General features: G+C 49.8%; 1 protein-coding gene across 1 annotated transcript; it reads left to right on the top strand.

The window, feature by feature from the left end:
- SCNN1G (sodium channel epithelial 1 subunit gamma) lies at positions 1-27775 on the top strand. The gene is made up of 13 exons (XM_047714512.1): positions 1-102; positions 3872-4220; positions 5982-6291; positions 7943-8133; positions 10430-10533; positions 13405-13568; positions 21148-21246; positions 22895-23012; positions 23549-23627; positions 23711-23768; positions 23958-24019; positions 25902-25977; positions 26252-27775. Exons 1-13 carry the CDS (start codon positions 21-23, stop codon positions 26612-26614), a joined length of 2055 nt encoding a protein of 684 aa, XP_047570468.1. The 5' UTR covers positions 1-20; the 3' UTR covers positions 26615-27775.
- Positions 27776-27998: the final 223 nt, after the last annotated feature.

Raw genomic sequence — 27998 nt, 5'->3', positions numbered from 1 at the left:
GAGGCTGCGACCGCGGCGGGATGCTCTCGCTCTACGCGGAGCAGAACCCAGCGCACACGGATCGCGCGCGCGCGAGCCCCAGACTCTTCGGAACTGAGCGAGGTGAGCCTAGAGCCAGGTCGGGTCTAGAGCACAAGTTTGGGGCTCCCAGGCACCGGAGCGGCGGCGGGCCCGGGTGGCTTCTCGGACACGGTCCCCGCGGTCGGCGCCGGAGCTGGCATCAGCCCGGGGCTGCCTCCCAGGGGCCGGGATGCTGGGACACCTTCCCAGGTCAATCCAGGTCCAGCCAGCTCTCTGGCGTCGTCTACGCCGTGGCCTGGGACACCGAGCTGGGGCGATAAGCATTTCTGAGCTACTCAGGAACAAGATCCAGGACTCCCGGAGTCCCGGGCTGCGCCTTGCCTTGTCTCTCCCGGCAGCCCCTGTTCAGCCCCCTTTCCTGGCATTGGTGATACTAGACCGCGATTGTTCCCTTTACCTTCTGGAATGTTTTCAACACTTGAATCGGGTTGGGTTCTCTCCAGCGGCTTCAGCAGACTGACTTCTGCCACAGCACCGTGTGCGGTCGCTCTGCGCAGGGTAGGCAGGGGCTGTGCAGTCGCCGGGGAGGAGCTCAGATCCCGCGCCTAGAATCTGAGACTTGGGGTCCCTTCCTGGGGCATGGGAGATAGGCGAGGTCGGGGGTGAGCCAGCGGGGCAGGTAGAGAATGGCCGTCAAGAGTGGCCCTGGAATTTGGGAAAAAAAAAAAAAAAATCCTTTGAGTCTTGCTATCTGTGTGGCTTTGGGCAAGTTATCTTATCACTCTGCACCTCAGTTTCCCCTCTCTGTGAAATGGGCACAGTACTTTACTTCATATAATTATGAGCATTAAATAGGTAATGTGTTAAAAGAGCTGCGTGGGATGGCTGGGAGAAGGAAAGGCTCAGTGTATGACAGCCGCTATTCTCGCTGTTGTTGCTATTGTTGTCATTATTATTACTATTTGAGGAGCAGCACAGCTAGTAGTTGAGTATGGACTCCTGAGTTCAAATCCCAGCTCAGCCACTTTCTAGTGTGACCTTGGACAAACTAAACTTCTCAGGGTCTCCATTTCATTTGTATAATGGGGAGAATGAGGATGCCTACCTCAGAAATCTATTGTGGAAATGAACTGAAAAGTAAAGTACTGAAAAGTGAAGTAAAGTAAAGTACTTTAGAAAGTGAATGCTTGGTGTCAGCTCTGGGTTCTTCCCAAAGGCATCATGTTTTATCAAGTAGCACAACATAATAGTAACCACAACCTTGCTTTGCTTTGAAGTTGGAACAGTTTTTGAGAACATTTATCTGTTTTGTGATGAGCCAGATGGTTTCCCTTCTTGTGCTGGTGGTTTCACTGACACGGGTGGCTGATCCACTGGGGTCAAGGTCAGTCCTGGAGTAGGAGCTGATGGGGCAGAGGAACCCCAGGGATTGTCTTCAGTGAGGAGAGTTAGAGACAGGAGCACCCAGAATCTGTGATTCTAAACATTCCCACAGAAGAAAACCTTCCCTGGGTTGCAGTCTTATTTGACAGGAAATTAAACCTGGATCCAGATTTTAATTTTTAACTTTTAAAAAGATTTTCTTTATTTCTTTGTGTGTGAGAGAGTACAAATGAGGGGAGGGATGGAGGGACAAGCTCCCTGATGAGCATGGAGCCAAAGGCAGGGCTCAATCCCAGGACCCCGAGGTAATGACCTCAGCCAAAGGCAATGCTTAACCAATTGAGCCACCCAGGCACCCCCGGACCCAGGTTTTTAAAACAAACAAACAAATGAACAAACTTGTTAACTTATTTGCTTTTGGATTGTAGAGAGAAAAGAGGTGGGGATGAGAAATATTTTCTTTTTTTTTAAACATATATTTTTTAAAGATTTTATTTATTTATTTGACAGAGAGAGATCACAAGTAGATGGAGAGGCAGGCAGAGAGAGAGAGAGGGAAGCAGGATCTCCGCCGAGCAGAGAACCCGATGTGGGACTCGATCCCAGGACCCTGAGATCATGACCCGAGCCGAAGGCAGCGGCTTAACCCACTGAGCCACCCAGGCGCCCGAGAAATATTTTCAATGATAAAATAAGTTACATTCCTCTTGCCAAGAGGCTAACAGCATAATTTTGAGGGTTGAGAAGGTTTTCTCCATCCCAGTAAGGTCATATGCATCTGGGAAGGGGCGCTGCTGGAGGGAGGTAGCTGCCTCTGGACATCTCTCCCTGGCCTCCCCCTCCCCCAGCACTCTTATTTCCTTTACATCATAAACCTGAAACCCACTAACATCATAAACTTGGAAGCCTCCCAGCTTTGCCCCCAGTTCTCAAATCTGGATAATATCCCATGGGGTCAGCGTGGAGAAAAAGTAATTCGTGCAGTCCAGAACCCTGCCCGAAGAACTTGATGGAGCAAAAGTCCTTGTCCCAGACACAGGCCCTCTGGGGGCATGGGGCCCACCCTCCATATCCTACTCCAAATTAAGCTCTACCCTACTTTGCCTCTGTCACCAATGGCAGGACAGGAGGCAGAGTTTCCGTATAACCCCCTCTCCCCCTTTACCAGGGCTCACAGCTGTCTGGAGGCAGTTACACTGACTGTCCAGAGTTTGGAAATGAAATAGCTCAGGATCCCCTCTTTTCCCCTCTTCCTTGGGGAGGGGGCAGTGCCCGGCACAACGCCAGGGCCCTCAGAAGCATATATGGTGGTGGAGAAGGCTGTAAGGTTCTAATCCAGTTCCTCCCCTTACCAGCAGTGTGGCCTTGTATGAACTACTCCACCTCTCTGAGCTTGTTGAAACACAAAATGAAATCTGTGTAGATTATATGTCTATTTATAGAGAGAGACCGTGTATATCTATGAGACTAGTGAGAGTTTATATATGATAACCATGAGAGGACTCTCCATATATATATATATATATATATATACACATATATGCCCTACAATACACGTGTATTAGTTTGTTTCTAGAAAGAATGTGGTTGCATGTTGTGAAGTTTCTGTAACTGCAGTGCGTCGTGGACGTCGATGGATGTGGTAATTTGCTTTCCATCACTTTCCCCCAAACAAAGCTGTTATTGAATCAAAGCGTATTCCCCTAATTAGTGATCCCTTAGAATCAAGGAAATATGGCACAATGCCTGGCAAATATTAAGTGGCCAAGAGCTGTGGGCTATTGTTTAGAAGGTGTTCTAGAAACACCAAAAGCTTGACTGTAAAGAGAAGAGGTCAAGCAGAAATGAAACAGAAACTCCACTCGCAGAGAAAGCAGCGGGGGAAAGCCTGGAAAACACAGCAGGGAGCCGACGGAACAGGATCTAAGTTGGCTGCGGAGCCATTCTCTTGGTAGGTTGTATCTGTCAAAGAGAGTGCAGGGCACTTGCTCGGCTAGACGCTGAGGGAGACACCAGGGGCAGGAATGCTGCCCTCAAGGGGGCAGGTTGAGGGAAGTGATAAGGTGGGGGGGGTCTCTAAATGCGGGGGCACTGGTAAGAATGGTACAGAGGCCCATGTGCGGTGCAGAGAGCTCCTGCTCCAGGCACGCAGGGGAAAGGTTCTTCAAACCTGCTGGGTGATTCTCAGGTTAAACCCCACCCAGACCCCACAGGGGGTTGCAAGGGGAGGAGGCAGCCCTTTGGCAGCGGCCAAAAAACCCAAATACCCAGGAAAAGGGGCCTGGGACCTCAGAATGCAGATCTGTCCAGCCCCCGGAGGGAAAAAGGAGGACAGCCTCGGAGGGCATGTGTCACCCAGAGTCGGGCCTCCAGGCACCGCCCCGCCCATAGGGGGGAGGCTGAGTCGGGGGGTGGGGGGGGGGTCTCGAGCTGGGAGCTCACCTGCTTTTCTTCTCTGCCTCTCCAGCGTGCCTGCCCCCTCCACATCCCATTCTCACCATGGCTCCTGGAGAGAAGATCAAAGCCAAAATCAAGAAGAATCTGCCGGTGAGGGGGCCCCAGGCGCCTACCATCAAAGAGCTGATGCGGTGGTACTGTCTGAACACCAACACCCACGGCTGTCGCCGCATTGTGGTGTCCCGCGGCCGCCTGCGGCGCCTGCTCTGGATTCTGTTCACGCTCACCGCCGTGGCCCTTATCTTCTGGCAGTGTGCTCTCCTCGTGGCCTCCTTCTACACCGTCTCTGTCTCCATCAAAGTCCACTTCCAGAAGCTGGATTTTCCTGCTGTCACCATCTGCAACATCAACCCTTACAAGTAAGAGGCAGGAGCAGGGCCCTGGGGGTGGGGGCCGCGCCCCCTCCAAAGGTCACAGCCCCTCTCCAAGGTACTAGGCGCCAGCCAGACTGCAGACATGCTTTTTAGAAATCTGAATTCGTTGCCAAACTTGGTAAACTCCCTCTCCTGGGTTCTAAATCTGTACCAAGTTTTCTGTCTATCAGCTGCTCCTGAGGAGGGACTAGTTCAGGATGTACAGGAGGCAGGCAGGAGTCAGTTTCACTTGGAGGTTGGGCCTGGAATGGGCTAGGCCTGTCCCCCAGCCCGGGTACCTGAGTGCGTGGGCACACAGGAGCACACACAGCCCCATTTAGCCATTTCCCGGGAGCCCTGTAAGCTTATACCTCACTCTCCCCAAAATGTGAGCGGGAGGCTGACTCAGAAGTGACACCCAGATGACTTCCGGAAGCATCTCAGCTGCCCCAAACCCTCATCTGAGGGAACCCAACCCCACTAATTGAGATCGCCAGGCTCTGCACAGGATCAACCCTTGGTCCTGCCCTATTGTCTGCCACGGAGCCTGCTCTTAAATGGGTGACTGGAATCCTGCTCAGGATTATTGAAAACTGATCTGTGAGGCAGGTCTGAATCTGGCAGAATTTGTCCAAGCAGGTGTGGGTGTGGAGAGAAGGGAGGAGCAGGGGAGGAAGAGTATCAAAGGAAACCAACTGGGCAAAATCAAAATCAGGTCTAAGACTCATTCTCTACCTCACAGTCTTTTGGTCCCTCCCTCTCTTCCATCTGTCACTTATTCCATAATCAGACAAGTTGCCATGCAGTGTGCTAGAGTTGAGGCCATGGACCTGAACATCCCAACAGTCTTTGTCCTAATGGAGCTGAGTTGTAGTGGAGAAGCGAAATATTAACAAATATAATTCCACTAATAAACTTAATAGTGAATGTTTGCACACACACACACACACACACACACACACACACACGGGATAAACTCAGAATCTCAGCAACACTCCCATTTCACAGATGAGAAAGCTGAGACACAAAGACTAAAATAAATGGTCCAAGGTCACAAATCCAGGGCCAGGATGGGGGGGAACTGGACCCCATGTAGTTTGGTTCTGGACTTCATACACTCGGTCACCATGCTGTGTCACCAAGTCAGAGAGCAAGGGGTAGAGAGAGGAGAGATGAGGGCAGTTAGGAGGGAGACCAGGACTATCTGTGTTATGAAAATTTAAAGATAGTGTTGTGCTTCACGCGGTCACGTCCTGTGTCATTCTTTTTGTTCTTGGGGGTTGTCAAGGTGACGGTTCTACCTCTTCCCCCTCCCAGCACTGATTCAAGGGGAATCTGTGAGCAGGGCCAAGTGAGCTCAGTGGATACAGAGCCTGTCCCCTGGACAGACTTCTGGTTAGCAGGTATTGTCTGCACTGTAATTGTCCTCCCCGTGGCAGGTTTATGGGAGGCACCTGATAGTCACCACTCCAGAAATGCTGGTTGGGGCAAACTCACCAACACACCCTGAGAGCAAGCAGATGGTAGTGGCAGAAATGCAGCCATAAGAAGTCACGCAAGGGTCACCCGGGAGCCTGTCACCGTTTACTTAAGCCAACAGTCACTTTGGATGGGGCAAATCGTAAAAGCCTTGGTCTCCTTGGCCAAGGAGGCAGGGAGGAGTGGGCCCAGGGCTGTCACACATTGACAGGAAGCGGAGGGGAGAAGGGCCAGCACTCTGTCGGGGGAGCTTGCCCTTTCCCTGAAGCCTCCTCCCCACCTTGGCAGGTACAGTGTGGTGCGGGACCTTCTAGCTGACCTGGAACAGGAGACCAGAGTGGCCTTGAAGACCCTGTATGGCTTTCCGGAGAATACGTCTCGAAGACGCCGAGAGGCAGAGTCCTGGAATTCGGATTGGGAGAGCACCCGGCCCAAATTCCTCAGACTGGTCCCACTGATGGCTTTCAGTCAGGATGAGACCGGCGAGGTCAGGGACTTCCTCACGGGGCGGAAGCGGAAGTTCAGCGGACGCATCATTCACAAGGCGTCAGATGCCATGCACGTCCACGGGTCTAAGGAGGTGGTGGGATTCCAACTGGTGAGATGCACGTCCTCACAGCCCAGGGGCATGGGAACGGCCGGAGATGGTGGGTCCAGGAAGGTTTCTCCTTTGCCACTGTCTCTGTGGTCCTGTCCAAAGAAATACAACCAGCTCAGGGTGAATTTTCTGCAAGCAACTGAAACTGACTCAGGCAATACTAAGCAGAGAAAAAAAAAAATGTCTTAGAAAGGGACCAGTAGCTCATGGAAGCCTCTCAAAGGACAGGAAGTAGCAAAGATCCGGAGATCTAGGTGGCAAGAATGCTGGAGTCATTTCACATATGGCTCTGGATTAAAGAAACTTCAATTATTTTCAGGCTTTTTGCTAATCCATCCATAAAGATGATTCAAGTCCCATCTTGGGACTCTGATTGGCCAAGTTTGGGTTGCCTAATGGCTAACAGAGGGTGAGGCATCATGGTGGACAGTCTCATCAGACTGTATCCAATAGGGGAAAGGACATTCCACCAAAACAAAAATTAGGGTGCAGACCCCTGAAGGAACAAAATAGATAACAAGGAGCGGAAATGGCCAATGATCCCTGTGGTACTTGCCTTTGTGAGGGGCCCTGAGGAAGCAACCTTTCACCAAAATCGAATTCCATTAGTGTCCCGGGCAAAGTCAACCCGTCACCCTATCTCTCCATGCCCCAGGCTCTTCTGTGGGATGAGATACCTCCTCTATAACTTAGAGAAGAGGCTTGCCAATTGAGAGACCCCGGGGCACCCTTACAATCCTGAAAAAATGGCCCTTTCTCTTTCTTTTTTTTTTTTTTTAAGGATTTTTAAATTTTTATTTATTTGACACAGAGAGAGAAAGCGAGAGAGGGAACACAAGCAGGGGGAGTGGGAGAGGGAGAAGCAGACCCTCCATTGAACAGAAAGCCTGATGTGGGGCTCGATCCAAGGACCCTGGGGATCATGACCTGAGCCGAAGGCAGCCGCTTTAACAGCTGAGCCACCCAGGCGCCCCTGGCCCTTTCTGTTAATCACTGAGCCTTTTCAAAGTCTTCCTGGGTATTTTCCTGAGATACCCACCCCGTCATCCCTGAGAGCCAGATCAGGCATTTGAGAATTTCCAAGCTCTGCGTGACGAGAACATTTGAAACATACTACCGTCTCCCTATAAGGCTCTCATTATTTTATATTTCAAATGTTGGTCCTCCCACCTACTCTCTGAGGTTGGGAAGGATGATGTTTTAGCCAACATCTGGCAAGTGCAATAATGGAGCCGTAACGCCTTGCCCAAGATCCTGCAGAGAAATCATGCTGGAGTCTGGGCAAGCATCCAGATTTCTAGACTGCTGACCTAATAGGAAATGGCTAGAGGTGTGTGGGAGGTCAGTAGCAATAATCAGCCATGGCCTTGCTATCTGGAGATGCTAAAGAAACTGGTTTTTCTTCTTATCTGGTAAGCAGTCAGAGGAAGTCGTGACCGTGAGACTCTGTCCTGCTCTCAGCCCCTTCTTGGTCCTTGAGGCCGATCTCTCTCAGCCCCTGGAAGTAAGAGGAAGCCCATCCTTGCTTCAGGTGCCCTTCCTGCTCGCCTCGAGTGTCTGGTCTAGAGTCCCAGTTCCTCATCCTCACCAACCTGTGGAAGGCATGTGCTGGTGCCGATGGCTTCAGCCCACTCTCGTCTCTTCTTCACAGTGCTCAAATGACACGTCCCACTGTGCCCTCTACACCTTCAGCTCAGGCGTCAATGCCATCCAGGAGTGGTACAAACTCCACTACATGAACATCATGGCGCAGGTCCCTCTGGAAAAGAAGATCAACATGAGCTACTCTGCCGAGGAGCTGCTGGTCACCTGCCTGTTTGACGGGGTGTCTTGCGATGCCAGGTCAGGAAAGGGGTCCGCTCCCTCCGCTTTGAGCCCTGGGCCTGCACCCGTAGATCCACGGGGGCTGGCCTGGGAGTGGAAAACGCTCTTCTCACTGTCCCTGTCCTTTGGAAAACAGCTGACGTGGGAGCCAGTCTCTAGAGTCAGTGAGGAAGACAGAGATGGCACAGAGTCAAAATATCCTTGAATTCATTAAATTACTTATAAACATCTTTTTAATTGTTTATACGCTATTTATTTATTTATTTATTTATTTATTTATTTATTTGACACAGAGAGAGAGATCACAAGTAGGCAAAGAAGCAGGCAGAGAGAGAGAGAGAGAAGCAGGCTTCCTGCTGAGCAGAGAGCCTGATGCGGGACTCAATCTCAGGACCCTGGGATCATGACCTGAGCCGAAGTCAGAGGCTTAACCCACTGAGCCACCCAGGCGCCCTTAAATTTCTCATAAAAACAGAGTGGTTGATGGTCTATGTATAACCTTGGATGCTACCATCATACACACCAGTGATGGAGAATGACTGAGCTAGCACAGAGGAAGAAACAAAGGAAGGAAGGAAGGTGGCAAAGAGAGAGGAAGAAGTGTCTGTTCATATCTTCTGCCCATTTTTTTATATGATTGTCTGTTTTGTGTGTGTTGAGTTTGAGGAGTTCTTTATAGATCCTGGATATCAACCTTTTGTCTGTACTATCATTTGCGAATATCTTCTCCCATTCCGTGGGTTGCCTCTTTGTTTTGTTGACTGTTTCCTTTGCTGTGCAGAAGCTTTTGGTCTTGATGAAGTCCCAAAAGTTCATCTTTGCTTTTGTTTCCTTTGCCTTTGGAGACATATCTTTTTTTTTTTTTTAGATTATTTATTTATTTATTTGACAGACAGAGATCACAAGTAGGCAGAGAGGCAGGCAGAGAGAGGAGAAAGCAGGCTCCCTGCTGAGCAGAGAGCCCGATGTGGGGCTCGATCCCAGGACCCTGGGATCATGACCTGAGCCGAAGGCAGAGGCTTTAACCCACTGAGCCACCCAGGCGCCCCTGGAGACATATCTTGAAAGAAGTTGCTGTGGCTGATATCGAAGAGGCTATTGCCTATGTTCTCCTCTAAGATTCTGATGGATTCCTGTTTCAGGTTGAGGTCTTTTATCCATTTTGACTTTATCTTTGTGTACGGTGTAAGAGAATGGTTGAGTTTCATTCTTTTACATATAGCTGTCCAGTTTTCCCAGCACCATTTATTGAAGAGACTGTCTTTTTTCCACTATATATTTTTTCCTGTTTTGTCAAAGATTATTTGCCCATAGAGTTGAGGGTCCATATCTGGGCTCTCTACTCTGTTCCACTGGTCTATGTGTCTGTTTTTATGCCAGTACCATGCTGTCTTGGTGATCACAGCCTTGTAGTAAAGCTTGAAACAAAGGGAGATGGAGAGGAGAAGGGAGTTGAGGGAAATTGGAAGGGGAGGTGAACCGTAAGAGACTATGGACTCTGAAAAACAATCTGAGAGTTTTGAAGGGGCAGGGGGTGGGAGGTTGGGGGAACCAGGTGGTAGATATTAGAGAGGGCACGGACTGCATGGAGCACTGGGTGTGGTGCAAAAACAATGAATACTGTTACGCTGAAAAGAAATAAAAAAAATAATAAAATAAAATTTAAAAAAAAAAAAAAGAGAGAGAGAGAGAGAGGAAGAAGGGTCTACGTCCGGATGGGTGAGCTCTCCTAACTTTCTGCCTTGAAGTTAACACTCCGACCCCTGGTGGTGACTGAGCAGGGATGGGACATTCTAGAGTGTTCCTGCCTTTCCAGAAGGCTTACTTCATTCTATGTAAACACTAAGGCTTTCTATATGCAAGTAGCTATATTGGTCCTTTTGAAGCTGAGTGACTGGAATCATGTTCGCCTGAGGGTTGGGTTCTAAAGCCAACGGGTGATGTGCTTCCTTCTCCGGAGGTCATTTCCCGGTATTGGAATGGAAAAAAAAGGTCAAGTGTTGGCTGAGAAATTCACAAGCCGAGGAATGCAAGAGCAGACAAATGGCACAAGGAGTGCAGCCTCGAGATGGAGACAGAGATGAGAGGATTGAGAGGGAGAACAGAGCAGAAAATAGTCCCACATCAGTGTGCCTCAGGCTGGGTGGTGGGCTTTGTCTGTGGCTTATCAGACCGAAAGGTGGAGAAAGTAAGACATTTTCCATTGCCCATAAAAGAGAGCTGGCCCCATAAGCATGGCCCATCCAGCCTTCAGCTCAGACGCTCGAGGGGCGGCCCCACCACAGCTCCTTCTGACCCATATTTTTCCTCATAGGAACTTCACGCTTTTCCACCATCCAATGTATGGGAATTGCTACACGTTCAACAACAGAGAGAACGAGACTATCCTCAGCACGTCCATGGGGGGCAGCGAATATGGTAAGGAAATTTGCACGAACGGTGAGCACACCGGCAGCGAGACAGCTGGGGTGCCCGAGCCTTCCAGAAAGGCTCCGTCCGGCCAGAAACCAGGGACAGCACTTCCCCCTCTTGCCGCAGCGTTTCCATCAGCGTCCATGCTGGCGCCTTCTTTCTCAATGTCTATTTTCTTTTCTGATGTCTCCTCTTTACTTGCGAGAGAGAGAGAGAGAGAGAGAGAACAGCAGTGACATCACTGCGGTAAAACTGCTCTGGTTTGAGCTTGGAGCTGGAACGAGTAACGCAGCGCAGGCAGCTTTCAGATGGACTTGAACCCAGATATGCAGAGCAGGAGATGAGGGAGGCAAACACACCTTTACCTTGGCTGAGATAATGCAGTTCTGCACCTCACCGTGTGGCCCCGTGCAAGTGACTGTCATCTGCAAAGTGGGCATCGTAATAACATGACTGCTCTGAGGCTATCGGGAGGACTTCCTGTGTCTAGGGCTCCCAGTAAGTCCCGGAACACACTGGATGAGTCTGCCCAGGCTGCGTAACAAAATATCACAGGCTGAGAGGCCTGAAAAGCACACATTCATGTTCTCTCGGTTCTGGAGGCAAGGGACCCAGGGTCAAGATGCTGGTGAATCTGGTTTCTGGTGAGAGCTCTCTTCCTGGCTCACAGATGGCTGCCTTCCTGCTGTGTCCTCACCTGGCCTTTCCTCTGTGGCAGAGAGAGAGGGAGTGCTGGTGTCTCCTCCTATTCCCATAAGGACACCAGTCCTAAGGGATCCTGGCTCGCCTTATGACTCCATTTAACCTTAATTACCTCCCTAAAGGCCCTACCCCCAATTCTGTCTCATTACGGGATAGGATTTCAACATACGGATTTAGAGGGAGGGGAACACACATGAAACACACAACAAATGCTGGTTGCGATCGTCATTCCTACTGTTGGTAATGTTATGACTATTACCACCAGCCCCGGTAATACCATGACGACCTCTAGCCCTGCCACCAACCCCGCTCAGCTACTGTGACTGCTGAAGGGCAGGCAGGGACAGATGGGCCTGGCTTACCCACAAGAGGAATTTGTGCGAAGTCCTAAGCAAATCGAACATGATGTGATACACAGACGCACTCCCACAAGGAAAGGCAAGGCTCTGTCATGGAGGAAAACAGTGTGTGGATGCCTGGCCTTTGCGTCTGTGTGGTCTGTATTCTTACCAAGACTGCAAGAAACTGTCACTCAGGACACGTACTCTGGTGGGAAGGAGGAGTCTGGGAACTGGGAGCTAAGAGTTGCAGAGTCCTGGCTCTGCTACCTTGAGAAAATCACTTGACTGCTCTGGGCTTCAGTTCCTTTATTTGCGAATGGAAGAAGTCAGAATGAACTCTCAAAGTTTTCTTTTTCTTTTCTTTCGTTCTTTTTTTTTTTTTTTTTAAGATTTTGCTTATTTAAAAAAAAAAGATTTTGTTTATTCATTTGAGGGAGAGAGAGAGCACAAGCAGGGGGAGCAGCAGAGGGAGAGGGAGAAGCAGGCTTCCTGCTGAGCAGGGAGCCCGATGCGGGGCTTGATTCGAGGACCCTGAGATCATGACCTGAGCTGTAGGCAGACTCTTAACCATCTGAGCCACCCAGGCACCCCCTGAACTCTCAAAGTTTTCTATTTTCAATCCATATAGGTCCTGCTCATTTTCTCATTCACCAAACATTTATTGAGTACCTGCTGTATGCTAGGTCCTTTTCCAGGCGTCAGAGACACTGCAGTGTCCCAGCTTCCAGGGAGCTTGAATTACAGTGGGTAGAGACAAAGAACAAATGAATGAACAAACACAGAGATATTTTCTGCTTATAAATCCTAATGAGGGCAATAAGGAAAATCAAGGAATGAAAGGGAAGGGGGTGCTGGGGTCAGGATGGGGGTTTTATTTCAAATAAGGAGGCATGTGTGACAAGAGTTGGTCAGGGGTGAGAAGATGCATAGAAGAGCATTTGGGGCACTAACAAGTACGAAAACCCTGAGGAAATGAATTTGATGTGCTCTAGAAGCTCTAGAAGTCCAGTGTGCCAGGAGCCTCTTGAGAGAGCAGGGAGGGGGATGAGGGGGGAAACAGAGGCAGGGCTAATCACTGTAGGCGTGACAGCCACAGTCAGGTTTACGGATTTTATTCCGTGGGATTCCCATGTATCCAATGAGATGCCACTGAAGGGTTTCAGGCAAGGGAGTGACCTGATCTGATTTCCAATTTTACTTTTTCAAAAATTTGAAAAGATTTATTTATCTGTCTGAGAGAGAGAGAGGCAGAAGGGCAGAGGGAGAGAAAGTCTCAAGCAGACTCCATGCTGAGCTCAGAGCCCAACGCCGGGCTCGATCTCCTGACCCTGAGATCATGACCGGAGCCGAAACCAAGAGTCAGATGCCCAACTGACTGTGCCATCCAATTTTCCAAGATCCCTCCGGCTGCTGGGTGCAAGGGTGGGAACTAGAGTAGGGAGAGAAGTTAGACCAGTGATCAGATAGCCCATTAGTGCTTTTCTATAAGGATTTCAGCAGTCACAGCCCTGCACGTCCCTTTGGATACTGTGCAGAATGCCCCATCTCAAAGGACCACGAGGAGCTGCACATCTCGGGCAGGGTCGCAGCTCCTTTACTGCTCAGCAGAACTGTGGCAGTGACACTGTTTCGGGGGGACACAGCAGTGAGCAAGTTGGGCACTAGCCCTCCACCCCGTCTTCTCCATGAAGCTTCCGGTCTAGCCCTGTGCACCTTCTGTGTGTTGAAAATGCCTGCGTCTTGATTTGGAGCCTCCCAAAGCAGCTGGAGAGGTAGGCTCCCGCTGGGGAACGTTTACCAAGCCTTTGACCACAGTGGCCTTTTGTCTTCCCAGGGCTTCAGGTCATCTTGTACATAAACGAAGAGGAGTACAACCCCTTCCTGGTGTCCTCCAGTGGGGCTAAGGTGATTGTCCACCGACAGGATGAATACCCCTTCGTCGAGGATGTGGGGACAGAGATCGAGCCTGCCATGGCCACTTCCATAGGGATGCACCTGGTAAGAGAATGATGTTCTGACTTCTGTAAGGGTGGCAAGGAGAACAGATCTCTTTTCCCAAGGATAACCAATAAGGTACAGCTTATGCAAAAGTGTGCTGGTTTCAAGAGGAAGCAGAGTCCTGGATTTGCTAATAGGTCCCACAGTCGTGATTCCAGCAGTTCTCCTGAAGGCTGTTTTTGTATCTCCTGCATGGTTAACGAGGCCACAGGATGCCATTCTCGGAAAGAACTGAAGGAACCTTGCTTGTTGTAAAGACAGACACTAGCAGTTATGGAAACTGTGCTGGGAGCAAAGCATCAGACACTATATTTGTCACTCATATAAATAGAGCAGATGAACACCTTTCTTTCTGGGCCATCTAACTGTGTATGAGGCATGTAAACCACTCCTTAATGGCTAATGGGAAGTCACTGGGCCATCGGAGCTCTGTTTAGCCAATCATACTTCCATCAGTTTCACCTCATTCATCAAGAACCTCTTTCTCCCTCAACTCTTTGACATTCTCTGACCTCAGTGGGTGCCAAAAACACTCATAACCTGTCAACAGAAGCACATCGGGGCTGTAGACTCAAATCCCTGAGTCAATGATGCCCAATAGGAACAGAAGGGCAAGGCAAGGGGCGTGCCCTGGACAATCCACTAATGCAGACTTCCTGTTTGAAGGACTGAGGTCTTTTTACGACAGTAACTCTCCACCTTTTGTCTTCATCCCTTGCAAATCTGTCCTCCAGAGCCATGGTTTCCAAACATGATCGATTGTTCGGACTCAGATCCACTGAATCAGAATCTCTGAGAGACGACCCCAGGTTCTGTATTTTTACCAAAAATCTGATTGTTCAATTTTCAATTGTTCAAGTGACTATTCAAGACGCAGAAAACCCAGGAACCTCAGCTTCAGAAAGCTGAGTAGTTCAACATGAGAAGAGAAGTAAAGTGTGTCTCCCTAAGGGAAGATAAAGCTAGAATGAGAAAAGCTTTAGCACAGCCATAAATGACAGCTTCGTACTGGGTTATAAAGTGGTATAGTGAGCATGGGGCTCACCATCCATTATTTATCCACTCAACAAGCATTTTCTGAACGTCTTCATATGCTGGATGCTGGGACCATATCAGAGCGTAAGACACTCACTGTCTTGTCGGAGCTTAGAATCTAGCAGAGAGGATCGATCACAAACAAAAAATTGCACAAGTGACTAATTATAATCATCATCTGTGCTACCAAGGAGAAATGCAGGATGCAGGAGAATCTGTCGTGGGGCTGGCTGACCTAGGGCTTCCAATGGGGGGAAATGGCAAGTTTAAGGAGTGCTTTCCAAAGGAAATAATATTTAAGTGGAGACAGCTGAGATGATGAACTGAGTACATGGTGACAGTCCAGAGGAAATCTTTGGCTCCTGTGTCCCCATCAAGTGGGACAATCCTGGACAAGAGAAACAATCAAGATGGTTACCTGGAACCTGGAGGTTCTCGGGAGGCACATTCCAATGTGGGAGGTTTGTTTCAAGATGGGAAGTGTTGTGTACCAACCTGGATTGTGGGAATACAGATTGCTCCTCCCCCCACAAATAATCTTAAGCCCCAAGCTATGAAACTGCGCTTGGAAAGACTTTAGGGTACCACTTAAGGATCTGGGTCATTGATTGTTCTCTTCACCAAGATTGCAAAACTCTCAAATCAGAATAGTGAACATTTTCACCCAACATTGCCCACACAGTTTTACCTGCGCCTTGAACAAGGACTTGGGATTTGCAGTACATCCTATCCTTTTTTTTTTTTTTTAAAGATTTTTTTTTTAATTTATTTATTTGACAGACAGAGATCACAGTAGGCAGAGAGGCAGGCAGAGAGAGAGAGGAGGAAGCAGGCTCCCCGCTGAGCAGAGAGCCCGATGCGGGACTCGATCCCAGGACCCCGAGATCATGACCTGAGCCGAAGGCAGAGGCTTAACCCACTGAGCCACCCGGGCGCCCCAGTACATCCTATCCTTTAAGAAATTTTTATTACCTACCCTTTTGCCCTCTCATTCCTTTCTACCCCTTACAGTGTCTGCAGGCTTGGGGGAGAGGATCAAGAGCTTGGAGAAGAATAAGAACTGAGGAATTCTGTCCTCTGATTTCCTTCTCTGAGCTTAGAAACACCTACCACTTTGTTAAGCAAACATTTTCTTAAACAACAGTGGGTAAACAAAGACAGGGGTGGGTTTTCTGCTATACCTAATTTGAGATGTAGAAAACCAAAGTGACAGAGCAGGGTCAGTCAGCTCTCCTTCTGATTTACGAGCATTTGGAACAACAAAAAGTAATCTTAGGGATTATTAAGAGGTCAACACAGGGTTACTAAGAATAAGTCCAAACAAACTAGACTTCCTTCCTTCCTTATTTATTTTCTGTTTACTTATTTTTCTCAATAGGCATGTTAAGCTGGTAGACGCAATCAGTTGGTTAAAAATTTTCCTTCATTTAGTGAGGGACTGTGTGTCCAAAGCACTGGAAATTCAGAGATGAATACAACAGAACACCTGCCTTTAGAGATCTTATCTTTAAGACCACAGAACTTTGCAATACAGTGACCAGCTCCGTGGGAACAGAGACATTCTGACTCGTTACCAGGCTCAGTTCTTAGAACATAGTAGATGCTCTGTAACTACTGTTGGATGGGTGGATGGATGTATGGACGGTTGTACAGATGGTGGGGAGCTGCTGAAGCTGGAGGCTTCCTAGCTGATAGATCCTTGAAGGACAAGTGTCAGGCAAGTAGTTTCAGGAAGGGCTAATGAAAGCAAAGGGCAAAGCAGGGATAAAGGGGTCACAGGAAGTATTTTAAGCTGAATAGTGAAACTTTCGGAAAAATCTCTTTGGTTGAAGTGTAGTCAAGATAAAGTAATTGAAATACTGGAGGCAGCATCTTTTTTTTTTTTTAAAGATTTTATTTATTTATTTGAGAGAGAGACAGTGAGAGAGAACATGAGCGAGGAGAAGGTCAGAGGGGGAAGCAGACTCCCCATGGAGCTGGGAGCCCGATGCAGGACTCGATCCCAGGACTCCGGGATCAATACCTGAGCCGAAGGCAGTCGTCCAACCAACTGAGCCACCCAGGCGTCCCTGGAGGCAGCATCTTTACATAATTCCAGAAAGAAGTGGTAAGGCCCTTAGCTGTGGCTATAGGGACAAGCATAAATGAATGGAGGCATGGAGGCAACAGGGCTTGACAGCCAAGGTCAGCAAGGAAAGGCCTCACTAAGAGGGAAGTTAGATTGATGTTTAGGTTTTGGCTTGGGCAGTGGGAGGGGATGGAGGTACCGGGCTCAGAATTAGGGAATGCAAGAGAAAGGGATAAGTTTGTGGGGGAAGATGACCCCTTCCGTTTGGGACATACCCAAGTTGTTGGGCCTTTGGGGAATCGGGGTGAAAATGTCCAGAAATGCTATGAACCTGGAGCTCAGGAGGAAAAATGGAGGTGGGGGTTGGGGTGGGCATCTAGCATAACTCTAGACTTGGAAATAAATGCTGTCACCCAAGAGCAAAGACAGAATGTAAATGCGTAAGGGCTGAGCAGAAAGGAAATGGAGAGAGCAGAGAATGAGAAGCAGAAGCCAGAAAGAATGGGTGCCAGATAAATCAAAGAAGAGAGTTTCAAGGAAAGTGTGAACCAACGTGCCAAATGCAGCTGAGAGGTCAGTCAAGAGAAAGGGCAAAAGGTGCTGTATGGGTTTGGCAACCAAGAGATCACCGGCGGGTTTTGCCACAGCAGTTTTCAGCAGAAGAAGTGGAACAGAAACCAAAGTACAACGAGCCGGATCATGAATGGGAGATGAGGAAGTGGGCAAGGGCAGACAGCTCACCCAGGGTGGTGTGCAGCCAGGTCTTGGAGAGAGCACGGACTTCACTACTACTGCAAACCCTACTGTTCGTTTTTATCTCAAAACGCACACACACCTCTTTTCGCAAGCATATGCATAACAGGGCTTAAGTGCCCAGCTTTGTACAATGGTTGTGTAATCTCAATGTCTTAGTTACCTCATCTGTGAAATGGGGATGATAATAATAATGTGACTTTATAGGCTAATGAAAATTCAATGAGTTGGTTCACATGAAGCACTTGGAAGAGTGCTTCGTATGTAGTAAGCGTTCCAAAAATACTGGCTGTCACTGTACTTTTTTATTTTTAAGAAAAGAAATGTGACAGAAAGGAAAAATAAGTTTGAAGCGAAAAGAGTGGTTAGGAAAGTTTTTCTTATCCTTGGTGACACTTTTCTTCTTTATGAGACCTTGCTTTCTTCCATATATGTAGAAAAAGTGCTAGTTGTTTGCCGTATGTGTTGCAAATACCTTTCCCAGTTTGTGCTTTCCTTTCACTTTTCTTTATGCTCCGGTTTCACATGCAAACATTTCAAATGTTTACATAGTCAAAATCTTTGTCTTCTTCTTTAGTCTTTATGCTTTTTGAGGCTTTTTCTTCCTTGAGATCATATACTGAAAAGAGTTACCTTCCAGTTATTTTATTATTTCAATTAATACTTTAATCCACTGGAATGTTTTTTCTGCAGGACGTGAAGTAGAGATAGAATTCACAACTTCCTCCAAAGAATCAACAGTAGTCCTAACTTCATATATTGAGTCATTATTTTCCTTTTCTCCATTGATTAAAAGTATAAACTTTGCCATGCACAAATAAATCTTATAATTTATTACAATATAAAAACAGGACAGAAGGAAAAAGAGAGTTAAACCACCCATAATTCCATCTAGGACATCATGCTGCCATCTGGCCTTTTCCCTGGCACAGCTCATACTTATAAAGAAGTGAGCGGAGGGGCACCTGGGTGGCCCAGACAGTTAAGTGTCTGACTTTGGCTCAGGTCATGATCTCAGGGTCCTGGAATTGACCCCACTGAGCGGGGAGTCTGCTTGTCCCTCTGCCACCCACACCCCCATGCTCTCTTTCTTTCTCTCTCTCAAATAAATTAATGAAATCTAAGAAGCTGAAGATTCCTGTGCAAATGCTGGCCTCCCCCAGGATTCTAAGAAGGAAGCAGATAAGATCTGGTTTGATAAAAATGGGCCCGGTTGCCCACACATATACTCACAGAGACTTAATCATGCCTACATACACCCATGCGTGCATGCACACACACACGTCTCACACATACACATGTATGCACCGACACACAGGTGGGCTCACACAGATATACACAAAACTTGCAACTGTTCACATACATATATACCCATTCTCATTTCTGTGTCCCCAGGGGTCAGGGACAGATCAGCAATTCTGAAAAACTGATGGTGGAGGGGAGAGAGAAGGGGAAGGAGGGCGGGAGGGAGAGAAAAAGAATGAGCCAGAGAGGGAGGGCTGGAGTGCCCGCCCCACGCACCACCCCTCCCCGCCCCGTCCTCCGTGCTTTAGGAAGCAACCTGAATACCCCATGGGTTCTGAGTTCGATAAGCTCCTTGCAGTGAACTCAAAAGCATGAAAGTCAGAAGATGATTTCTCACGATCAGTTTTCTGCAAGTGGCCCATGGGCTGGTCCTCAAAGTAGACAGAGCTCTGGCCACCTTTGCCAGCTGTGGCCTCTCCAAGTAGACAGACCCTGTCACTTAGATGTCAGGGTCTTGTACTCCCTGCCCCATGCCTGCCCCAGGCAGGTAGAGCCTGTAGTCACCTCCACACACTGGGCTCTGGGACAGCTCGGCAGGACTCGGGGGCTTGAAGGAACATCTGCCCAGCGAGCCTGAAGCTTGGGGGAAGCTCAGGGTGGCACTGAGTTGAAGTGCCCTCCAGGGAAGCCACAGTCAGCACCTTCGCACCCCAGAGCCCAGCCTACCCTAGCATGTTCTAGAGACTCTAAATTTGTTAGCCATCCAGCTAGTGGAGAAATGAAATAAGTCTGTTTATTTTGTACCGACAAGGAAAGATACTCCCTCTATTGTTAGTGAGAAGGCAAAGGGAATGTATGAGAACGTATCTGCCTGTCCACTTGTCTCTGTATCTGAGATCAGGTCTACTCCTCTCCTAGGAAAGACAGGAGACCACACGGTTGCTTTCCCCTTTGCTTCTGTTGCTTAAATGTTTTAAAATGGGCACCGGTCATCGCCCTTGAGGTCCCTGCAGTTAATTGAGGGAGACTAATGGTCACAGGATGGATGACAATAAAAAGAGAAGGAGATTACAGTTACTTGAGATGTCTACATTTTCCACCTAGCTCAAACTCCTTGATTCCACCCCCCCCCCCCCCCCCCGCTAATTACCTTTCTGCCTATCTGGTCACTCTGGAGCAGAAAAAAAAAGATTTTCTTTCCTCCAACAAATCTGCCATCAATTTCCCCTTTTCTCCCATTCTCAGAAAACAAAACAAAACAAAAACAAACAAACAAAAACCAAGGAACGTGGCTATAAACTGGTCACAATTAATATTCAATTAGCATTGCCCCTTGGGAGACATTTTTCTTCTTTTTTTTTTTTTAATTGGCATGTCTGGATTGTTCATTTGCAGTGACAAATATTAAGCTAGAGCCAAACTTAGTAAACCACGGTAAAATAGTATTTCATAAGGTTTGTTTTTTTTTTTTAAAGATTTATTTATTTGACAGAGAGAGATCACAAGTAGGCAGAGAGGCAGGCAGAGAGAGAAGAGGAAGCAGGCTCCCTGCTGAGCAGAGAGCCCGATGTGGGGCTCGATCCCAGGACCCTGAGATCATGACCTGAGCCGAAGGCAGAGGCTTAACCCACTGAGCCACCCAGGTGCCCTTCATAAGGTTTTTGAACTGTGAGTCATGATTCTCTCACCTCCTGTGATCAGGGTATCATTCCATTCTATGAGGCATTCCTTGGCCCTCTCTAAGAAAGTCAATTTTTCCAAGTCAGCTTCTGGGACCAGAACACAAGAGAATAGGAAATGGGTCCTTCCCTAGGAGAAGAATCCCACAAAGCCGACAGCCACTGCTCGTCTTTTTTCCCTCTCCTGCGCCCTCCCAGTGGATTCTCTAATGGCTTTTTTTTTTTGAAATCCAAATCCAAATCCAGATTTCTCAGCCCGACAAAGGAGGCTGCCATGACTTGGCCTTGGCCTCCCCCTCTGGCTTCATCTTTCTCATGTTGCCTTCCAGCCACCCTGGTCCTACCCTCCGTCAGCCTTTGCTGTTGCTTCTGCCTTATCCCCTTCCTCCACTTCTTAGCAAATCCAGCTCTTTCCTGCCATTCTTTGCTGAGCCAGCATGTCCCTTTCTCAAAGGTGTCTTCCTCAATCACTCTGGGGAAGACTGTGCCCCTCCCCCCAAGCCCTCCAGTCCCTCTTCCCAGTTCGATCACTGGCGGTAATTATCCAAAATTATCTTATGCATTTATTTGCCTTTTGGCTGTCTGTCTACCCCACTGGAAAGTCAGCTCCACGAGAGCAGGGATCTTGTCTCTGCGGATCGTTGTTGAGTCCACAGTGCCTAGAATAGCCCCAGGCACCTCTCAGGTGCTCAAGAAATATTTGTTAAATGAATGACTAAATGCTCAGCTCCCAGGGGTTCACCCACCTGGGTCCTGGGGCAGGGTAAGACTGACTGAATGTGTGCTGCTGTGATTCCAGACGGAGTCCTTCAAGCTGAGCGAACCCTACAGCCAGTGCACGGAGGACGGGAGCGACGTGCCCATCAGTAATATCTACAACGCGGCATATTCCCTCCAGGTATGGGCGGGAGGGGGCACGCAGCCCTGGGCTGTGGCTTGGACACAGGAGACAGTTATCTATAGGCTGGGGTGTGTCCGGGACCAGGAACTCTGGTGATAATTCCTGGGGTTCATCCAAAGACCTCAAGAACAAACAACACCAGCTGGTTCCAGTCCTCTTCAATCCGTCCCTAACCAGAGCTGAATTGATTGAGGTTTGCGTGGAACACAATGTGCAGCTGAGAACAGGCCTGCTTCCTAAATAGGCCTTGGCAGGTGAGGGACGGGAGAGAAGCAGTCTGGGAGAGGTGTTGGCTGAGAGGTCAGGAGCCTGGTTTCTGGGCCCCTCATGCCCCTCGTTCGCTGATGTCCTCGGACAAGTGATGTCATTGTCAGCAATCACCGGGGGAGGTAGGTTTGGGTCTGGGGCTATGAACTGGCAGCTCCCAGGCCCCTTCCAGGCCGCACACCTAGTTTTCTTCTGGCCTGGATGGTGTTTAAAAGTCAGGGAATTTCATAAGAAAACCCAGATTTCCAGCTTCTCTTGAAAAACAAGATCTGGCAACATCAGGCCCATAGCCTTGCAGTGTAAACAGTGGGCGGAGCTGCCCCCCCCTTTCAAGGACGCATGTGTTCTCATTCCCCCTAGTCCCCACCGGCCCCTAGTGTATTACCTCTGTCACTGTCCCCTGAAAGCATTTGGGCTTGCGACCCCTGAGTGCGATCATCCGTTATGCCTTCTCTTACAATTCTGGGAGTCTGTAGTCCCCCTCCTCCTGGGATGCTCACAGTTAATGAAAATCACCCCCAGGAGAATAAAAAAGAGTGGGTATTCCTACGTCCTGAGTCCTCTAGCTTACCTCGGAGCTGAGCGTGGTCGTAATGCTAAGTGAAAAGAGACTGTTAGTCAAAGAATGTCTACTTATAATAGAAATACAATCAAACTGACTTCAAGACCAAAAGGAAAGGTCAACTCATTGGAAAGACACTCCTGGATAATATTTAGTGAGAGGCTATCATGTACCAACGTCTTACATATGGCAATGCGTTTCGTGCTCACAACAACCTCATGAAGTAGGTACTGCTATACTTACTTCAACAGTGAAGAAACCAGAGCATCAGAGAAGTTAAGGAACTTGCCTGAGGTCACACAGCTGGGGTGTGGCAAATCTGGGATTTGGACAGGAGTAGCCTGTCTGCAGAGTCCTCCCCCTGAGCTTGTGTGCTATAAGCTCTGTTGACACGCTGGGAGTTTATGATCCCTAAGGATCCAGCGTGGAAGGACTGGATTCCTTCCATCCGTGGAAGGATGAGAACAGAAAAGTAAGGGACTCTGTTTCTCTCTGTTTCTTAGCTTCTGCTCTGATCTGATGTCCCCCACTCCCTTGTGTCAGCACTCAAGTGACTGAGAAAGGACCACCCCAGACCCGGCCCCAGCTCAGCCTGTTCTCCCACCTCTCGGTTAATCTGAACGCTCACTTTTCTACCTCGGTCCCTTTGACTCCAGGGCCACCCCTGGCCTGGTCCCCTGTGCCACAAGGGGCACAATTATGCGGTCCGCCAAGGCTGCGGGAAGCCGGGCCCCTGGATGCGGGTTGTGCAGGGAGGGAGCTCTCGGGCGTCCATGTGCAAGGAGGTGAAGGGAACCCCTGGGTCTTGTCTTTCAGATCTGCCTTCACTCGTGCTTCCAGACGAAGATGGTGGAGAAATGCGGGTGCGCACAGTACAACCAGCCTCTGCCTCCAGCAGCCAACTACTGCAACTACCAGCAGCACCCCAACTGGAGTGAGTGAGACCCGCCGCCGCAGGAGGGGGGTCCCCCCAGCCTCAGCACCAGCCTGTGTAGGGCCTTTTGCAGGTGGGAGGTACTGAGAGAAAGATCAGAAGCAGGGTTTTACTCCTGTCCTCAAGCCTGGCTTGAATTCCACTCTCTGATTAAAGACCAACGGTGGAACCCCAGCCTGTGCTGAGAGGCTGGCCACCTCTGTCAGCTCCAAGAGGCAGGAACCACAGATGGCACCCTTTCATAGAACAGATAACTGAGGCTCAGGGTGGTTAAGCAACTTGTCCAAGGTCACACAGCCAAGGACTAACAGAGTGAGACTCAAAACCAGTACTGCTGACCCGGCAACATACGTCTTTAACCTCCACAGTATTCTGTCTCTCGACATGACAGAACAGCGTTTGTCTCCAGAGAACCAGTGTTTGTAGCAAAGGGGAGGAGAAATCACTACAAGGAGACTCTGAGGGCCCCATGGGTGACCCCCCTGGAAAAGTGCAGTGGCCCCGAAGCTCATACTGCCCTCTGCCTTGTCCCCCAGTGTACTGCTATTACGAGCTGCACCAAGCCTTTGTCCGGGAGGAGCTGGGCTGCCAGGCCGTGTGCCGGGAAGCCTGCAGGTGAGTGGGCCTGGCAGGACAGAGCACCCAGGGCTGGGCGGGGGTTGGCCGCCCACACTCACTCTGTGCCCCTTCCCCCTTAGCTTTAAGGAGTGGACACTGACCACCAGTCTGGCACAGTGGCCATCCGTGGTTTCCGAGGTAAGTTATGCTGCCCTCTCTTTACCCTCACATCCTCAGCCCGGAGCCTGATGTCCTGCCTAGGTCCTCTGGCCTCGGGTGGTGGGGGAGGGGAAGGCACAGGGGAGGCTTAGAGGGGAGGCACAGGGGCTGGCCCTGGGCTCTCTAGACATCCCCAGATCCAGGTCATTCCTTCTTTCTCTATCACAGAAATGGTTGCTACCCGTTCTCACTTGGGACCAAGGCCAGCAAATAAAGAAAAAACTCAACAAGTAAGCAGACCCCCACCCTGTTTCTTCTGCCTCTGCTGGCCCTGGGCCCCAGCCTCCCCACCTGCTTCCTCGCTGCCAAACCCTCTCTTGTTCATTCACTCGTTCCTTTATTCAACAACTATCGATCAAACTCGTGTCCAGAGCCAGGCCCTGCTCTAGGCCTGGGGCTCTCAAAAGCTTTGACCAGAACCCGCAGTATGAAGATGGTTTTCTACCGAATATATATATGAGATAAAAGTCTCATGGAACAGCACTTCCTTATGATTTGCCAAGCACTCGGGCTGATCTTCAGGCACTGCAAGCTAGTGTAGCCAACCCAGCTGTTTATATCCATCCCAGTGACCATGGCACCATTCGGAATGACAGAGTTTGAACATCTCTGTGGCTGCGATTGGTATTTCTTATCCTATTTTGCTTTGTCAAAGGCACTGGTCATGGCCTAGGAAATTGATTTCATGGCTTCCTGACATATCTTGACCCAGTTGGAAAAACACTTCTCAGAGCTATGCAGCTCCTGATCCCACTTAAATTTTCCATGTCAACATTCACTTCTAAGAGAGCTTTAGCAAAAATCAGCCAGGCCAGAGTTCAGGGAGCCCAGGGGATGGAGACAAAGGTGTGAGATAGGGTGTATGTGACCCCGAATCTCTCTGGGCCCTTCTCATCTCCACAGGGCCCAGTACCGGGCCTGGCCCCCGTGGAGGTCAGGCTAGCCTCCAACATTTACTGAATATCCACTAGGTGCCAGGTGCTGTGTGCAGTGTTGGGGGTGACAAGATGACCGAGCAGACAGGGTGCTTACGGTCTAGCCATAAAGATAGACTTTAGCCAAGCCACTGCAGACTCTCAAGCCAAGCATTGCAAGCCACTGACTCCTAGACCAAAGCCAGCTCCAGAAAAGAAACCTGTTACTTCTGGCTTTCCTTGAAAGATAAGAAGTTCTGGAAATAGAAAACCTCCGTTCTTCCTAGCACTGAAGAGCTGTTTCCAGTTTGCCACAATCCTAGCAGGAGGCCATTCAGTACAGCGGCTAACGGCATGGATTTTTTTTTTTTTCCAAGATTTTTATTTATTTATTTGACAGACAGAGAACACAAGTAGGCAGAGAGGCAGGCAGAGAGAGAGGAGGAAGCAGGCTCCCTGCTGAGCAGAGAGCCCGATGTGGGACTCGATCCCAGGACCCTGGGATCATGACCTGAGCCAAAGGCAGAGGCTTTAATCCACCGAGCCACCCAGGCACCCCACGGCATGGATTTTGAAGCCAGATTCATCCAGGTCTGAATACTGGATCTGCCAATGACCAGCAGTGTGCTCTTGGCCATGTTACTTAACCAACCTGGGTCTTGGGTTCCACATCTATAAAATGTGGGGATGATGAAAACAGAGCTACATGGGGTTGCTGTGAGCATCAAACAAGTGAATTCACGTAAGATGCTTGGAATGGTGGGTGGCAACACAGAAAGTGTCCATTAAAGGCTGGCTGTCATTACGGTCATTATTATTTCCTTATACCCAGCCTAGCTCACTCGTGTACATTGCCTGTGTGTCCCTTGTACATATTTGAGATTGCATCAAACAATCGCAACATCAAGGTTTAATGAAGAACACGGTGCTAGGGGAGCATAGCTGGGTGGACTGACTTAGTCTGGAGGGTAGGAAATGGTTCTAGAGGGAATGAATGGCCTGAACAACCAGGCCCAGCTGGAGATGTGCTCTAGGGTACAGAAAGAGCCCTGGGGGGCCAGGGACCCCCAGGGAGCTCAGGGCCTGGGCTGTGCTGGGGTCTGGCCAGGAGGGAGAGAGTCACACTAAAGCATCGGTCATCTGGTAGAATGCAAAGGCACCTGACTCACCTTGGCTCTGCCTGTTGGAATTTCTGCAGGACAGACTTGGCCAAACTCTTGATATTCTACAAAGACCTGAACCAGCGATCCATCATGGAGAGTCCCGCCAACAGTGTGAGTAGCTTCCTTCTGGAACCTGTCCGGGGGTCTGCAAAGTGCCCATCTGCCCAGATCCAGTCTGCCGGCGATCCAGTCTGAGCTGCTAGGGCCGCCATAGGCCAGCCAGGCCTGGGATCAGTACAGGCAAGAGGAAGAGGGGACAGAAAGCTCTCCAAACCCATTCAGGGCCAGGACTTGCCAGGAGCTCCCTTGGGAATCGGGGGTCCCTGCATGAGAACAACTTGGGAGGAGGGACCCTCTTCACAATATGGCTTGGCCTCCCTTGCAGATCGAGATGCTTCTGTCCAACTTCGGGGGCCAGCTGGGCCTGTGGATGAGCTGCTCTGTCGTCTGTGTCATTGAGATCATTGAGGTCTTCTTCATCGACTCCTTCTCTATCATTGCCCGCCACCAGTGGCAGAAGGCCAAGGATTGGTGGGCCAGGAGGCACGCTCTCCCCGGCCCTCAGGGCCAGGACAACCCAGGCCTCGATATAGACGACGACCTGCCCACTTTCACCTCCGCGTTGCGCCTGCCTCCAGCCCCAGGGACCCAGGTGCCGGGCACACCGCCTCCCAGATACAATACCTTGCGTTTGGAGAGGGCCTTCTCCGACCAGCTCTCAGATACCCAGATACCAGCTGAGTCCTGAGGCAAGGAGGTGAAGAAAGATGTAGCTAGGAGCCCCGGCCACGGTCTGAGAACTTAGACCCTGTCTCCTGCACGTGGAGGGGACCCTTGGCACCCGCTCTGGGCTTTTCAGAGACAATGACTAAAAGTCTCCTTTGATCAACAACATGGGGCCTGGGTGTGTGCAGCAACCCCCTGGACCCTGCCCAGTCCAGGGCGAGAAAGATCCGGCCGCCCAAACCCCTCACACATCCGCTCCAGAGAGAGATGGGGGTCGAGGAAATGGTGCCTGGCCGGCCGAAGGCCAGGAGGAAGCCTGACAGAGATCTCACCAGGTCTTGAGAGAGAGAGAGAGAGACTCCTCCAAAGCCGCAAGGCGGGAGTTTCACCCGCTCCTCCGGCCTGGGCTGGGGCCCAGCCTTACGACGACCTGAAGTAGCAAGGGCGGACAGCCACTGCCTAGTGCCAAAGTCAGGAAGAAACACCAGCCCCCGTGCTGGGGCTGTTTGCGGATAAACTGTTCTTAGTCTCTGACATTGGGGCAAGGTCTCTCCTCGGTGCCCTCAGGCAGGGAGCTGGCCCGAGGTCCTTGGAGTGTGTGGGGGTGAGTGTAGTGGGGGGAGGCCTGAGGGCATGACGAGCTCCTCACTCTGGGAGCATGGGTGGGGCCACGTTCTGAGCAGCTAAGCCAGTGGCCCGGGCCCATTACCCAAGCACAGAAAGGCCCATGAAAGGGCCTTGCTGGACACCCCTGTCCAGCGGTGGCCCAAGGCGCCAAGGATCATTGGATAACTCGTCGCAGCCTCTCTTCCTCCCAGGCAGCCCACCCCACCCCCTCATGGCCTGCCCCTCCCCAGCAAGCCGACTTACCGCAGATAGCCATTCCTGGACTCACACTTTCCAACGTGATAATGCCTAACATGAATTAGGCACACAGTAGGTGTCCAATGATAGCTCAGCAGCAGCGTGCTGAGTGCTGTTCTAAGCACTTACAGACATGACTGTCGGGGACAGCAAACTGCAACCCACAGGCCAGATCCTGGTTTTGCTCATGACCTAGGAATATTTTTTATTTCACTTTTCTCAATGGTTAAAAAGATCAGAAGACGACTCTTTTGTGACTCAAGAAAATTATACAAGGTTTCATTTTCAGTGTCCATCAATAAAGTTTTATTGGCACACACCCATGCGGACTCATTTTCATATTACCTGCACCTGTGTTGGCGCCACATCTGCCACCATCCGAGTAGCTGCCACAGAGACCCTAGGTTCGCAAAGCGTAACGTATGTATTCTCTAGCCCTTGATGAAGAAAAATCTTCCAAACCCTGGATTGGCACATTAAGCAGGTCTGATTATCCCATTGTACGGATGCAGAAACTGAGGCACAGAAAACCTAAATTACTC

The sequence above is a fragment of the Lutra lutra genome, chromosome 18 (assembly GCF_902655055.1).
Source record: "Lutra lutra chromosome 18, mLutLut1.2, whole genome shotgun sequence".
NCBI lineage: Eukaryota > Metazoa > Chordata > Mammalia > Carnivora > Mustelidae > Lutra > Lutra lutra.
This window is presented reverse-complemented; position numbering and strand designations above follow the sequence as displayed.

Coding starts and splice junctions, on each gene's coding strand:
- SCNN1G (XM_047714512.1), top strand. CDS start 21: ATGCTCTCGCTCTACGCGGAGCAGAACCCAGCGCACACGGATCGCGCG. Junction 103..3,871: donor ACTCTTCGGAACTGAGCGAG/GTGAGCCTAGAG, acceptor CTGCCTCTCCAG/CGTGCCTGCCCCCTCCACAT. Junction 23,769..23,957: donor GGCCATCCGTGGTTTCCGAG/GTAAGTTATGCT, acceptor TCTCTATCACAG/AAATGGTTGCTACCCGTTCT.